At 39.3% G+C, this 15,952-nt stretch overlaps 1 protein-coding gene across 1 annotated transcript in view; it reads right to left on the reverse strand.

The window, feature by feature from the left end:
- Positions 1-15,952, reverse strand: part of LOC122806647 (paired amphipathic helix protein Sin3a-like) — a 1,669,103-nt gene that overhangs the window by 1,525,724 nt on the left and 127,427 nt on the right. The window contains exon 3 of the mRNA XM_044077237.1: positions 6,638-6,857. Coding sequence (XP_043933172.1) covers positions 6,638-6,823 — 186 coding nt within the window. The 5' untranslated portion in view covers positions 6,824-6,857. The remainder of the gene's footprint in view (positions 1-6,637; positions 6,858-15,952) is intronic.

The raw sequence follows: 15,952 nt of genomic DNA on the forward strand, positions 1-15,952 counted from the left end.
TCTTACAGAACTTTGTTTTATTGAAAACCCTCAAACAAGATTATACACACACACACACACACACACACACACACAAACCCCCCATAAAACCTATTAACATAATAACACAAAACTATGTACATCGTCAAATATTGAAGTTTTACCCTTCTGATAGGAACAAATGTTCTAAACTGTCAGCCACACACACCGACCTGAGCTAACCTAAAAGAAAGGTTATCCATTCTAAGACACATGGTGTATCTTGTGGTTCTTTTAAGTGTTGTCTGTTTTTGTCTTGTCTTTATAGCTCTCCCAGCTAGAAAAACACTTGAATTATTTCAAAAAACATTTTCTCCAAGCCATTTCTCTTTATCAGATTGTCTGCAAGAGACATGAGAACCAGGCAGAAAACTGTTTGTTGAATATTATAAGGTTGTTTTAGTAGTCTTTTTCATTTATTTGCTTTCTCTTGAAACTTATTAGATTAAGCTAATGGCCTTAACACCCAGTCATCCCCTATCCAAAAATGACAAAAAGTACACTAATTTTTCTTTTGCCATGCTCTTTTAACCAGATCTTTTTTTAAACATTGCAGTGCCTACATTTCTTAACACTGAACAGGGAAAGAGAGAAAAGAGAAAAGCAAAAGAAAAAATGAGAGCACCTATTTACATCAGTAACCACATTAGACTTAAAAATAACTGAAAAAAACTTTAGTTTATAACATGCAAAGAAAATCATGCACCACTTAAATAATACTATTAAGAAAAAAAGTTTTACTTACACTTTTTTCTAAACATTAATGACATGGAGTAGGACATATGCTTTAGAATTCCCTACAAGTTTAACCAAGACCAAAAAAATTCCAATATTTCCAGATTTTCTTGCTCTGTCATGTTTCACAAATATAATTACCGTTTTGTAATCCCACATTTGTCAGTGTCCCAGTTATTGATTTTATTCCCCAAACATTAATAACATGAAGTAGAGGAAATGCTTTAGAGTCCCCCTACAACTTTAACAAAATTCCAAGAAAGTCCTTAAAGATTGTCTTCTTCTATTCCTGTTCATCTCTTATCCCAAACCCTGTCTTTGCTTTTCCAACATACTCTTGATACTTCTAGTCAACTATTATGCTTTTTTCCCTCTATCAGACATTTTCTGTTGAAACACTGGAAAAGGTTTCACTGGCAGTCTCTCTGTGGTCTTTACTACCAGATGAACAAGAAGCAGAATCTCCTTCTGTTTCACAGCTCACTTTTTGTTGGACAAACTTTTGTATTTCTTCCTTAGCATGTACTTCAAAATGATTTTGTTCCTCCAGGAAAGATAGCAGGGAAAAGCAGTTTGAATCTCAAGCCTGCTTCTTGAACACTCCCTGAATAATGGGACAACTTTACTCTTCTGCCTGGTGTACAATGAGTAGTCAGTCATACTCCACAAACACTTTGCTGTATCCCCACTTTATGTATTTTGTCCTACTGACACAGTTTGTCAGAATCAGCTTATTCTTCTGGTAAGACTGCATCTTTACTATTAAAGGTCTAGGCTGTTTTTTCCATAACCAGGTTTAGAGCATACACACGGTGTGGCTTTTCAATTAACAATTCATATTGTGGAATACCAGTCCAGTTGTTTATTTGTGCTTTCATACAATTAATAGTCTGTTCCTTTCAGCAGAACATTTCAGATTTTCCCCTATGTGCTCTGTCCTCTAATTCTATTAGTTTTTGAAACATCTCTTCTTGTGCAGTCTTATATTCAGCCACCCTTTTCTTCATTTTGATGCCTCAGTTTTGCAGTTTTATCTTACCTTAATATCTGTTTAAAGCATCTTTCATTTTTTCCAGCCTTTTATTGTTTTGAGATGATCTACTCCATCAGTGTTTCATTTATTTTAGCCAGGTCTGTGTGCAGTTGCCTTGTACTTTCCCCTAGGTTACTGGAAGTCCTGTCTGGAGCTTGCACTGCTTTTTGCTTAACAGATACAGTACTTTTCCCAGTCCGTGCTTTTCTGTCACCTTTTATAGCCTTTTTTCCTTCAGGTCCTCGCTATTTCTTTTTGCCTAGTATCCAGGCAGTGCAATTACCAGGCAGTTACTGAAATTTACCCAGAAATCTAAGTCCACTAGTTTTCTCTGCAAAGTTTCTGTTTTCACACAGGGAAAGCTAAAATTAAGCTTTTACTCAATGCACAGCCATTTTGGAAGTCAGTGCCACCATGATGCTGTCCAAATTGGCGTTTGAGTTTGCTATGCAGGAATGCCAAAAGGGGTACTCTACATAAAAAGGCACTGGGGGGGGGGGATGCTTTAGACTGTATGTGAAAACCATGTGCAAGTCCATGGCAAAAATACACAGATAAAGATGAGCTATCTTGTGTTGTACTCAGATTTTTGATACCACAGCTAGAATCTGTGTCTTTGATGAAGCTATTCCTTAACTCTATTCATTAACTTCCCTCAGTCAAAGTGTACATAATGCAAAAATGCTGCAACGCAAATGCAAGAATATAACAGAATTTTACAGACATTGCAGTGTAGAAATACTGTAATATCAAATAATTATAGAAGGAAAATGTTTTTCCTGTTCTCTGCATTTACTACATGGCACTCAAGGCTTCACTGAAGGAAAACCCAATCAATTTGCAAAAAGAAAATAAGTAGTGTGTATGTGAGTTTTCTTGTTCATGAGCTTGAAACACATTTTTGTTCAGTCTCAGAACTGTAGCTAGAGGCTACAATATTTATATGAAATCTGATGGCGTTTACCTGTGACTAATAAGGCACAAAAATACCCAGATTTAGTTATTTTTATTGACTAGAGATCTAATTATTTTGTTTTCCCATGCTAGTACATGCTCGTAATAACTCCATCCCTCCTTTCCTATACTGTAACAAATGATGAGCGACACAGAAAGGAAAATACAATAAGCCAAATGAAAACAAATCTAGGCATAAAGCAGCATAATTATTAAATGAGGCTTTCTCTGTAAGCAACCCTTTTGGTGATGGAAGGAAAAGCATTTTTTGGAAAGAAAAGCCTAGAATGTGTGGAGTTAATCTTAAGATCGTGTACAGTCACAGTGAATTCTAGTGTAGCTTGACTGATTTTAGTTGTAGAATCTGTCCAAGAATCTGCTTCCTAACCTAGGGTACAGGGTTTGATTCCTTCTACCTTCATTTGCTTACTGTGCAACTCTAAGCAAGTCACTCAACCAGACAGTGCTCCCAGGTCAACCTTAAAAAGAGACAAACTGACAAAGTGAGTTTGCCTTGTCAATAAATATACAAAATAAAAACAGAATCACTACTGGTTAGATGCTTACCCATGTGGATGGAATTTGAATGGCAATTATGTAAATAAAAAAATGTTTGCAAACCAAACTCTGGCTTCATTCCAACTCACTAAGGATGCCAGGTAATATGTGGTAGCGCAGTTAATTCTTAGAAAGCATGTTACCAAAAATCACAGACGTCAACAATAATTTTAAAGGAGGGCTTGTCATTTCTGGTGTTTAACCTGACATGCTGGGTATAACCAAAGATGACAAAATTATTTACTTCTGGGAGTGCCTTCTGTGTGGAGTCTGCATGTCCTCCCCGTGGTCAAGTGGCGTTCGAAAGACATGCGCGAATGGGCGTGCCTTCATTTAAAGTTGGGCGTCGAGCTGGCACCTCGACACCGTGAAAATCTACTGCCAATCATTAGCGGACCGGAGTTCCACTGTGGCGACCCCTAACCAGGAAAAGCCTAAGGAACAACAATGAAGTCTAGGCTTGCGCCTCCAGACAATGCCAAAGTCTACAAGGAGGAAGGATTCACAATTAATACGAATAGTCATTGAAATGTACTTTCAGTCATGAAGGAAACACAATTTTAAGAAAAATGAATAACTGCAACACTTAGACAGTCTTATATTAAGAGACTGGCAGTAACTGCCTTAGCCATTCAAAGGAGAAGGGAGCTATAAAGGTTCAGCAATATATTTAGGAATTATATGTCACTTTACGACCCTTGCCTTGTTAGTTTTATCAAATCTGTACAAGCTACATCAAAGAAACCTGAAATCAAACTATGTATGGTTATGGTTCAGCCATGTTTCTGAGAGTACAACATATATAGTTAGCACTGATGGATCCAGGACTTTAGCAGACACATTTTTATTGTTAATGTTCCTTGTGTTTATTCAGGCAAGCTTGAGGAAGTTCTGATTGTGGAGTGTCCCAGTCAAGCAGAGCATGATATTTTTTTCTGGTAGGCCTGTACTAGGACAAAATTCCTGCAAGAAAGAAAGAGATGCTGTCTTGGGATGAACCTTTTTAAGCAATAAAAGTTTTTTTTTGTTTTTTTTTGTTAAAAGATTATGGTTGTATGACAGATAAAAGGAATTGTGCTATTGGAGGGGTACTGCAGGCAATACTGGTATGGCAAACAAAAAAAAAAGGGGCATAACATGAATTGGTGGCCAGATAGCTCGATTGAGAATCTGTGTTCTTGAATGACTTGGAAAGATAAGAAATAAAAAATATCAGAGAAGAGCTCTGTAAACCAAAGGATTAGAAAATATGAAGGAAGTAAAGTTAAATGGGAAAAGGGCTTGAGGAGTGGACAGAGACTAAAAGTAGAAATGACCAGAGGAAAGTGGGGTGAGGTACTGGTGGGTGGAATAAATCCAAGGGTTCCACCAGTTTATAAGAGACAATTAGTTCATCAGAAAAGCTAAGTTACTAGCAGGGCTGACAGATATAAGAATTGATGCTGCATCACAGCTTGGGAGGAGTCAGGCTGAGGGCCACTTGACGAAGCAGGTAGATAATGGGTCAAGTTACAGATGTGAAACTTTTTACACAGCAGTCAACAACAACTTGTAAACATACCCACTGCAAAAAGATGCTCTAAACTGCTGCATATCAATTGGTTCAGAACTCAAGTCGCACTTGGTTCAACAAAAGATACAAATAAAAATAATAAAGGTAGATTTTATGTAATGAGTAGTAGCAATAACTATCACAGCAGCAGCTTTGCACAATAAATTGACAGACCATGTTCTTGGAAAATTTTGGTAAATCCTCCCAAAAACGCACTTGCTTCCCGCAGCTTGTTTCACTCTTAACCAACAGGCAAATTCTCGTGTACATGCCTCATTCAGTACCACAGAACCAGTACCAAAAACAAAATATGACACGTGGTACCTGCCACAGAAAAAAAATCTCTATTTATATATGGTGCAACTCTGAGGAAGTAATTTAGGCAAACCAATGCTCCTAATTAAAGGAGCTTTTGCCTAACAGATTTACAGAATAAACAAATACAACTAAATAAATAAAATAAAAGCTAATAAAATATGTCTAAGGCAGCTAAAGAGCAACTGTTTGGTGGCAATAAAAATTCTGCCTGCATGGTACTTATACTTTTACACTACTTTTATGAATATATACTGCTGTCAAGATAAACGAATAAGAAGCTTTAACACATGAACTGCTTACTCAAATAAGCTGTACTAAAGACTGGCTGTCACTTTCTGATCATCTGACTCACCATCCCTTTAGTCTTAATTGTTTTAAAGAGAAATTGACCAATTTCACATACAACTATATATGTAACAGCACCCAGCACCATTTTCTCAGAGTTCCCTTTCTAAAACAAACTAAACTGTGCCATTACCTCAACCTACATGTGCCAGTGTTAAGCTTCGGCAATTTGCTGCTACCAGGGGAAGGCAAAAGGTACAGACTTCTCAATACTGCTTCATATGACAACAGCTGTGCATGGTCTTCTCTGGCTAGTGTAAAGCGATAATCTAACCCAAATATTCGGAATTTGGACACAAATCCAGGTCACCACCATATGGTAGGAGTTCCTTACCACTTGCTTGCATGGATCATGTATTTATTATAGCAATAACCCACGCCTGGGTGTGGGTAATGCTAAATTTACCCACGGTTGGCGTGGTTTGGTCCCGAGGGCGAAGCCCGAGGATCCAAACAAAGCCAACCGTGGGTAAATTTAGCATTACCCACACCCAGAAGTGGGTTATTGCTATTATACCATGACATTATTTAAGAAAAGAAACTATTACTTTTCTTAAATAATGGCATAGTATAATGCCTGTTTGCTGCCCTTCAGCAGATGTCTGGCATCCGCGGCAGTTCTGATGTACTGCCTGCGCAGTACATCACAGCTGTGGGCAAAAGCAACGGAGAAAGCAAGATCTCCGTTGCTTTTTTTAGTGTTTCGCTATGTTAAATGAGTTTAACATAACGAGAGATCTTGCTTTCTCCGTTGCTTTTTTTTAAAACACTGTCTCGCTATGTTAAATGGGTTTAACATAGCGAGACAGCTTTAAAATAAGCAATGGAGATCTCCGTTGCTTATTTTAAAGCTGTCTCGCTATGTTAAACCCATTTAACATAGCGAGACAGTGTTTTAAAAAAACGAGTTATACTAATGGAAAAAAGTCCGGGCGACCGGACCTCTTTCCATTAGTATAACTCGATTTACAATGGGCACGCTGGCCAATCAGCGTGCACGTTTTGGGGGGGGTCATGGTATAATAGTGGTTATTCTCAACTACAAAAGAGTACCCCATGCACAAGTAAATGCACACTGTTTTACAAGGATTAACATTTTCATAATGCAAAGTAACACTTGTTACCTGATAGCTAGGTGTGACAGAGTACTGAACACCAGTGGAAGGCTGCATGGTTTCAGGTGCAGTCTCATGTGCTGGAGGTGCTGGTGCAAGCACACGATGCTGAAATGTCGATTCTGTGTTGCTGGTCAATCGACGGTGCTGGGCTGCATAACCTGGTGACTCCTGCTCGTCTACTCGGGGTTTCATTCTGATCTCATACTTGGAAAAGGTCACAGCAAACCTAATGAAAAACAAAAGTTCAAATTCATTGTTTCACAAAAGGGCGCAAATCCTTCCCCTTAGCCTGCAATAGCTTTCAACGTCATACTACAGACACTATTCGACAACAAAGTTTCTGACATAGTTTGGCTGAACAACTATAGCATACAACTGCATATTACTGATTAAATTTGTATATGAATATGAAAACAGGTGAATGCTCACCCTATCATCATCTCGTTCTATTTAGTCTCCTACCCAAATTGTCAAATATTGCACTGCAACCAAAAAGACAACATCTAACTTTCCATTTGCATGTTTTTCAGTTTCACCATCTCTATGCATTTCAACAATGGGGAAAAAAGCTCCTTGAACAACTCATAATTCATTCTTAAATATCTTCCTTTTTCTTCTCATTCAAAATCTGATCATGCACAGTACTGAGATAATGTAATGCTTTTTCCAACCAGCTGGATTGTCATCCAGTAAAAATGTAACAGAAAAAAAATGAAAAGTTCAAGATGTTTATTATTGTATCTGCCAAATTAAGATTATAGTAAACAGTTGTTTGTGTTGAGCAATAAATACTATAACGTAGTAAGCTTTAACACATTAAAGTGCAACAAGTTGAATGGAACAAAAAGCAACATGGTGTTAGTTTCCCCAAGGAAAAAAACAATATTGCTGGGAATGTCACCAAAGGGCAAAAATAATTATGTACAGAGGAGGCTGGATAAGAAAAGGATGACATCAGATTGGTACTTTTCAAGTAGAGTAAAAGTGGGATGAGCTACAGAACATAACCATTAAAACACCTGCTTTAGCAAAAATAAAATAAGAGTTAAGATATCAGTGTTACTTCTGGGAGGATGTACCATCATTTATCTTTGACACTCTTCCCTTTAACAACTTAAGGGGTAAGGACTACATCTCCAATTACAGAACGTGTATGAAGCAGCATAGCTGGTAAACTCCTAGCTATAAAGGTGCCACAAACTGGTTACGTCTTCAACAGCACTGCTGTGGATCAATGGCTAACTGAATCATCTACTCAACAAACACATTTGCAGCTCAAAAAAATGTTTTCCAAAACCAAACCTGTGTCACTACAAACAAAATCAAAGATTTCTGTATGCAACAATACTGTTATTTATTTCCAAGGAAACATGGATTAAATCACAAATGCAAAAATAAATTTAATATACACATATATAAAAACAAATGAGCAAAAAGGTCACACAGGAAAACCAATTGGTTAACATACACAAAAAGAAAATTTCAACTGTGTGATACCTTAAACCTCTTGTATCAGAGGCAACATGGGATATATGCAAATTACCCTTTAACGATATCAGGTGTTTCAGCACAATTTCACCCCAATAAGGCCAAACCCCTCTAGCTGTGGACATGCCTTATTATGGCATCATCACCCTGTGTGACCTTTATGCTCATTGTTTTAGTTTTGTTAGTTGGGATATATTGTAGACACCCTAATGTTTATGGATATCAGTTGGGTACAACAACCTTGTGTTTCTCAAAATCATTCCTCTTATGCTGTCCTGATGATGCCATAAGAAGGCAGAAATGTGCATGTCCACAGCTAGAGGGATTTGGCTTTATTGTCCTGAAACTGCCCATAAATAGACTTAAAAAGAAAAAGTCTTGGACATTCAGAATTGCCATTTAGCCGAAATACCAGATATCCTTAAAGGGTAATTTGCATATATTCCATGTTTCCTCTGATACAAGAGGTTTAAGGTATCGCACAGTGGAAAGTCTAGCTTTGCTAGATTTTTCTTTTTGTGTTTTGTGTGTGTTTGTTACCTAATATACACATATATGTGAATGCTTGTGTATTTATCTGGGTAACACTCACTCCGTTGCATAATCATTATGAGCGTGAATGCATGGGAAAGGTGAAAGTCTTCCATTCGAAAACATTACCAGAAGATGCAAGAAGCTGGAGTAAATGCAGGCAAGGTAAGTGTGGGCTTCAAGTACTAGCATTCGGGGTTGGGGGCAATCTTTGTGTGACTGTTTGCAGGTTAGGGTTGGAGTAAGGAGATAGATTTAGTATTGCACATGTGCTGGTGTGTGTGCATTTGTTTCTCTGAATGTCATGTGTAATGGCAGTGTTATGGAAAGGATTTTTCTAAAGTAAGGTGCAGGGCTAGGGTTAGCAGGCATTAGTAAAGTGGGGCAGGGGGCTAGCCATGCCTCAAACCCCAACCCTAAACTTGTACTTAACCTTACAAAAAATGCTTTCTGTAACATTACAATTTTTCAGATAAATTACGTCTGAATGTGTGTAGATTTATGGTGACTGGATCACAAAAAAAAAAAAATAATCATTTCCTTTTGTAAATATTAACCAACTACAGTCCATTTCATCAAATACCATTAAAAAGTAAAACAAAAAGTGTTTTCAAATGGTAGTCACTGAATTTTTAAGCAAACACTAGTTGGGAAGGGGGAAAATCAGAGACTTAAAATGGGCAACTCTTCTTTTAATGCCCCATTAATAGTCTTCTCTGAGATCATGGCACACTACCCCTACTACAGTGACTACTTTTGGAGAATACATATATCAAGACAGAGCAAAACTGAGACTCACAGCTAGGCAACGTCCCCAGTAAACAAACATGACTGCAAGACTATGTGAGGATATCTTAACTTGTAATGAGACCTAATCATGCTCTAATACTGAAATACTATTAAAGAAATGAAGTAAAACTCCATGTAAAATATGCATTAGAGAAAAATACTATAGATTTTTTTTTACACTGTGACTGGGGAAAATAATTACTGGAAGGGGTACAGAATATGTGAAAAGGAATGATTAAACAGATGTGGTGTACCAAGCAAAATGTGTAGCAGATGGCACCAAAAGGCAAACAGTGGATTCAACATATAACAAGAAGGGCTGCTGGATCCAAACACAGCCCAAGCACTCTCAATGAAAACTAGAAAATACCTTGGGCACAAGTACAGCAAAACACAATGAGCTAACAGAACTATGCTTCCCGATGCACACACTCAGTGCACAGCAAAATGCAGTGAAATGCATACAGCAGCAGTTTAGTGTAACATTCACTGCAGCAGACGATTCCTGGCGTGCACATGGGATGTGCTAGAGAACAGTCTGGCCTAACTAGAGGAAGAGGGAAAGCATTTACAATAAGACCTAAACCATGGGTTATTTTTAGGCTAGCTTTATAAGGATGAAGCCTATAACAGCTTTATAAAACTCTGTTATGAAAGCAATTTGTTTTAATGCAACACAGGAAAGAGTGAGGTTTACTAAAATATCTGAACTTGTACTGTGTCTCATACAGATATCTAAGAGGAGATCTTATTCACATATATAGGGCATTTAGAGGCAACTACCTCTGGGAATGTTTGGGGTCATCAAAAAGTACTACAGAATCATCAGACAACCTATGTAGAAGATTCTATAGGAATGGGAAGTGTACTAACTGATGCATGGAACAGACTACCAAATTACATTAAAGCAAATACTAGTTTAGATATTTTTAAGAACAGTCTTGACATTTATTATGGGAACAAGTGTTATGGTATTATTGGCAAGCTAGAAGGGCATTAATGCCTATGCTTGAAATATTTTATGTATGTATGTATGTATGTAATCCACATATGCCAATGTCAAGGTTCAGTAATTTGCTGCTAGCAGGGGAAAGTTCCGTGACGCCCTGGTATAACCCAGTCAAAGAATGGCTGGATGGATAAATAAATAAAATATTCTCAATTACTTTGGGCAAATAGACAGCAGCAGGATGACCATGCTGTATTCATAAAGTGGTGTGAGAATGGAGTTAAAGATAATGTTTAAAGTGATGAAACAAAGCTTTACTTTTACATAAAAGAGTGTTTGCATACATCCTTGGGTGCGTGCACGCATGTGTTGTGTTTCTTTTTTTTTTTTTTTTTTTTGGACATCTGTGTGAGCTTGTCTGTCTATGCTTCTGAATGTGTCTCTCTCGAAAGAGAAAAAAAACAGAAACATTAAGTACTTAACATATTCTGGATATAAAATACATCTCTTAACAACCACCACCATCATAACCAACATGGATTACAGCAAGTCTGAAACATTAGACAGAGGAACTATTTTACATCAAAAGTACATAAAAAAGTATGTAGCAATTTAAAAAAAATGCAAAACAATTTAACAGATAGCCCATTGTCTAAATGCAATAATGTCCTCCAGGCAGGTATCATCAGGGAATTAATGCCCATGGTATATCCGCGGTGGTGGTGCGGTAGCGTTGTCGCCTCACAGTAAGATGTTGTCCAGTTCAGTTCGATTCTCGGCTAGAGCGTCTTCTACGTGGAGACATGTGTGAATGGGCGTACCTTCGTTGAAGGTTGTGCGTCAGGGCTGGTAACTCGGCACGTAAAAAATCAACTACTAATCATTAGCGGACCGGAGTTCCGCTGTGGTGACCCCTAACCGGGAAAAGCCGAAAGACGCAAACAAACATGGTTAGAAAGACCTGCAGCCACAGATACTGGGGCTTCAACACCCATGGGTGCACATTAATTCCCTGATGACACACAACCCTGCCAGGCACTGTTGCTTGCTTAAGCACTTTTCCAAGGCAGAAAGAGGTGCTATTTTTCACAATGGGCTGGTTGTGAAGGACATTCCCATTTGGGAATAAAGGTTACAATCACTTCTTTTCATGCATCAGGGATGATACCTTGACTTAGTGAAAGTTTGAGTATATATAGTTTAATAGGGTAGTGGTGAACTCTGCAGACATTTTTATATATTTTGGGTACAGGAAATCCTGATCTGATTTGTGACGTCAGGTAACATGGCTTATACTTGCTAAAACTGATGCCACGTTACAGTCTTAAATTAAAAGAGCAAGTACAAAAAGTTGTACTCGCTTTGCAATTTTTGTGTTGTGGGTTACCAAGTATATTTAGGAGAAATGAGGGAATTGTACCTTTTAAAATCAGCTGCTATGACTGAAGTTACATTTGAAGGATGCAGTCATCCCACCCTCCCTCATTTCACATGGATTTGAGGTGTCAGATCAACTGTCACCACCTCTCTTGATTTCCAGAAATTCGCCTACCTTTTTTTTTTTTTTTTTTTTTTTGGATCGTCACACCCAGTTGTTGTAGGTTTTCTGCCACACAATCCATCCATCTCTATTCATCTCTTGGCTGGATATCTTTGTCTCATCCCCCCCCCAAAACTGCTTTAATAAAATCCTTCTATCCTCACCCTCCCCAAAAGTGGCAAATGCTGGATCCCAGGTCAATAGACTTTGCTGATCTGCCTTCTAGTTATACAGAATATTCAGTTTCCTTCTTAACATTTCATCCTCTTCCAAGTTGTGTCAAAGTCACTGAAACTATATTCAAAAATCTTCCTCTTCTTTCGGCTTTTTCCCGGTTAGGGGTCGCCACAGCGGAACTCCGGTCCGCTAATGATTAGCAGTAGATTTTTTACGGGTGCTGAGGTGCCAGCTCGACGAATGGGCACACCCATTCTACGCATGTCTTTCGAAAGCCACTCCACCACAGGGAGGACATGCAGACTCCACACAGAAGGCGCTCCAGCCAAGAGTCAAACGGGAGAACCTCTTGCTGTGAGGCAACAATGCTATCACTGCACCACTGCGGCTTACAAACTATATTCAAAAGTAGCAATTATTAATTCATTTTTGGTGGGTTTATTGTTTTTACAACCAGTTTTCACTCAGACCTAACCCCAGGTAAGCCAGACTGGAAAACTGGATACCAGCCAGCCAGTAGCTTACTGATCAAGGCTACAAGGTGTTATAGCAGCCACGCGCACACTAGCCAAAAGTAGAATGCAGACCTTCCACCTTTAGCTTGGGAAACAGTAGGCTGAATCCTCAATCCAGACAGCATCAGCAAATATCCATGCACCTTTGTGGCAACATTAGTCAACATGACCATATCACCCAGAGCAGACCATTTATAATGCTGAGTGGTCAGTCCTTGTCAGAAAGAGTGGGCACCTCTGTCACAAAATATGACCAAGAGAGAGTCACCACTGCGACACCCAAATGGCAGGATACCACACACTGTGATGTTAGAATGGCCGACAGTTAATGGGTTAGAATCCCACCACTGCCAACCAAGGGCGAAATAACAGCATGAAGTGTGTACAAACATGTTTCAACAACAAATTCACCAAACAGCGCCTGGCCCCAAGACCATAAAAGGAATATACACTGCCTTCCTGCATATGGGGTTCCAACCTACACTGGACTGCACACAGACCATTTACAAAGTGGAGTCTTTGGCCAGGCACCAACAGACCCATGCCTCACTACTCTTTTGCTCTGTGAAAAAAAGTCTTCATGTCCATTTACCCTTAGTTACTGCCCTTCACACAAAGTATTTTCACACAGATACACACAGACAACTTCCAGGGAACCCTGGTAGAATGCTCCAGTTCCCCATAGCTTTCTTCCTGGCACAGTAGTACTGTCACCACACTGAGTTAGGGCTAGACACATCAAGTTACCAGACTGATCTTAATCAAACTGGATGTTTATAACACCTATCAATCTAACTGGTAGCAGATCTGAGCAGTTTAATGAGAAATGTGTGCCACACAGCTTACTAAGCAGTATAAACAATAAGTACCTTCTCAGAAAAACAATGATATATAATTAAATACATGCATATAAAAATGGAGGTCAGCAAACAACTTAAAGTTCAATACATGAACTAAAGAAACCGTGCAGTAAAACTGCATGCATATAGAAAAACATAAGCTCCAGATGCCCAAAGTTCCATGGCTATGGCTTGCTACAGAAATGCTATCCCTAACTGTTGTACAAGTTAGATAAATTAATGAATAATCTTCAAGAAGATACCTTTTTCAGATAGATACACCATGCAGACAAGTCACTCCCTGCCCATCACATGACATCATCTCCCTGTTGCTGGCCTGGAGAAAAGCAAGTAGCCAGACAAGTTATTTTAATCTCCATAGCAATAATAAAAACTGCTAACACATATCCAAGTCTGCTTATTCTTCTTGGATTCCACCAATTCACGGTTTACTGATATGCAAGTCATCCAAGTCCATTAGCAACTACATTTCAGAATACATTTGATTCCATTCACAAGAGAGACAGCAAGTCCAGAGAGCCAACATTTTCAAAAGACACCATGTACTTTTATATTCAAAAACACAAAAGCTACATATTCCTAAGTCAAGAGAACAGCATTGTGGTTGCACATGAACAAAGAAAAAAATAAAAAATCCATTCCATTTTTACTGATACCCTTTAGCCAGGCATTTCACCTGGCTTCACAATCCTAATGCAGCATGCAGTCTATGGTCCATGTTCTGTCGAGATGATCTCACCCCACAACTGATGCCTGTAGGAGATAGCCCACATGACTCGCCACCCTACACTCTATGCTGGTGACCATGACTCTGTTCCATTTTGGGGGTGCATTTTGTTGGCAGACCTATCAAGTTCAACTGGAAGGGATGGGTTTGAATCAATTACATTTTATAATTGACAAGAAAACATCTAGCATGTTTTGGCAGGTGGGAAGAGCTCCACACAGAGATGGGGAGAAAGTACAGTTTTGTACCTACCATAAATGTAGATGTCCGAGAGGAATGCATCTGCAGTCTTAACAAATGGGTTGTCCTGTCGTCAGGCAGCCCTTCGGTCGGCCGGATTCCAAAGTCTGGGTCTGGCTTCGGCTGGTGTCGCACTTCACCCGACGTCATTGCGGCAGTTCTTCGGGTATAAAGGCATCAGCCGACGCCATTTTCCTCAGTGTTTCTTGCCCCAGATGCCAGGTGCCCTCTTGGTTGGCTAAATTTGGATAAATGCCAAAGTTTCCAAATAGTAGAGAGCAAACACACAAAATAAACATGTATGTACATATATACAAACAAATACACCATAATAGATCCCCCCCAAGCTAGCTGAAGATTGGTAAGTACCCTAGGAGTACCTCAGAGGGGAAGGAGGGTGGGTAATCCTGACTGCAGATGCATTCCTCTCGGACATCTACATTTATGGTAGGTACAAAACTGTACTATGTCCTTCAAGGATGCATCTGCAGTCTTAACAAATGGGTAGAATACCATAGCTAAACTAGGGGAGGAGGAAGTGAGAATAGATTATGGTGTAGTCAGGATCCCTTGCAAAACAGCAGTGGCAAAACCAGCACGGGATCTAGAGTATAGAGGTAAGTTATAATGCTTGGCAAATGTATGCACGGAGGTCCAAGTAGCAGCCTCTATAATGTCCTTGGTAGCCACTCCTCGTAAGAAAGCTGTGGTAGTGGCTGTGGCCCTTGTGGAGTGAGGCCTGATGTTCTCTGGGGTTTTCTTTCCATGGTAGGAGTAACAAAATCTAATGCAATTTCCTATCCATTTGGAGATTGTCTGTTTAGAAATTGGTTTTCCTTCTTTTCCTGTTGCATAAGCTACCAGAAGCTGGTCAGTTTTTCTATTGTTTTTTGTCCTGTCCAGGTAGTAGCGTAATTGTCTGTGTACATCCAAGGTATGTAAGAGCTTTTCTCCCCTGTTCTGTGGATTTGGGAAGAATGTAGGAAGGTGGATAGCCTGATTTAAAGAGACTCTGGATACCACCTTAGGCATAAATGTAGGATTTGTTCTCATGGACACTCTATCTTGATGGAAGATCAGGAAGGGTTGTACTGTCATTAATGCCTGTAGTTCAGAGACCCTTCTTGCTGAAGTTATTGCCAGCAGGAAAGCAGTCTTCCAGGATAAGTATTGCAAGTCTGCTGTAGCTGCTGGCTCGAAAGGAGGTAGAGTCAGTTTTTCTAGCACAAAGTTCAAGTCCCATGCTGGCAATGGAGGTTTCCTGGGAGGTTTTACATTTTTAATTCCCCTCAGAAACTGTCTGAGCAGAGGATGCGAGAAGACAGGAGGGTCCAAGCTGTATTGTGCTGAAATAGCTGATGCATGTATCTTGATGGAGGAATAGGACAGGCCTGTATGGAAGAGCTCCGCCAAGTACTCCAGGATGTTGGCTATGCTCACCAGTGTCACATCTTGCCCCTTTGCAGTACTCCAGATGAGATATCTTTTCCATTTTGCTGCATAAT

This window comes from Protopterus annectens, chromosome 7.part0, assembly GCF_019279795.1.
Source record: "Protopterus annectens isolate FY-2018-M chromosome 7.part0, PAN1.0, whole genome shotgun sequence".
NCBI classification, from domain to species: domain Eukaryota; kingdom Metazoa; phylum Chordata; order Ceratodontiformes; family Protopteridae; genus Protopterus; species Protopterus annectens.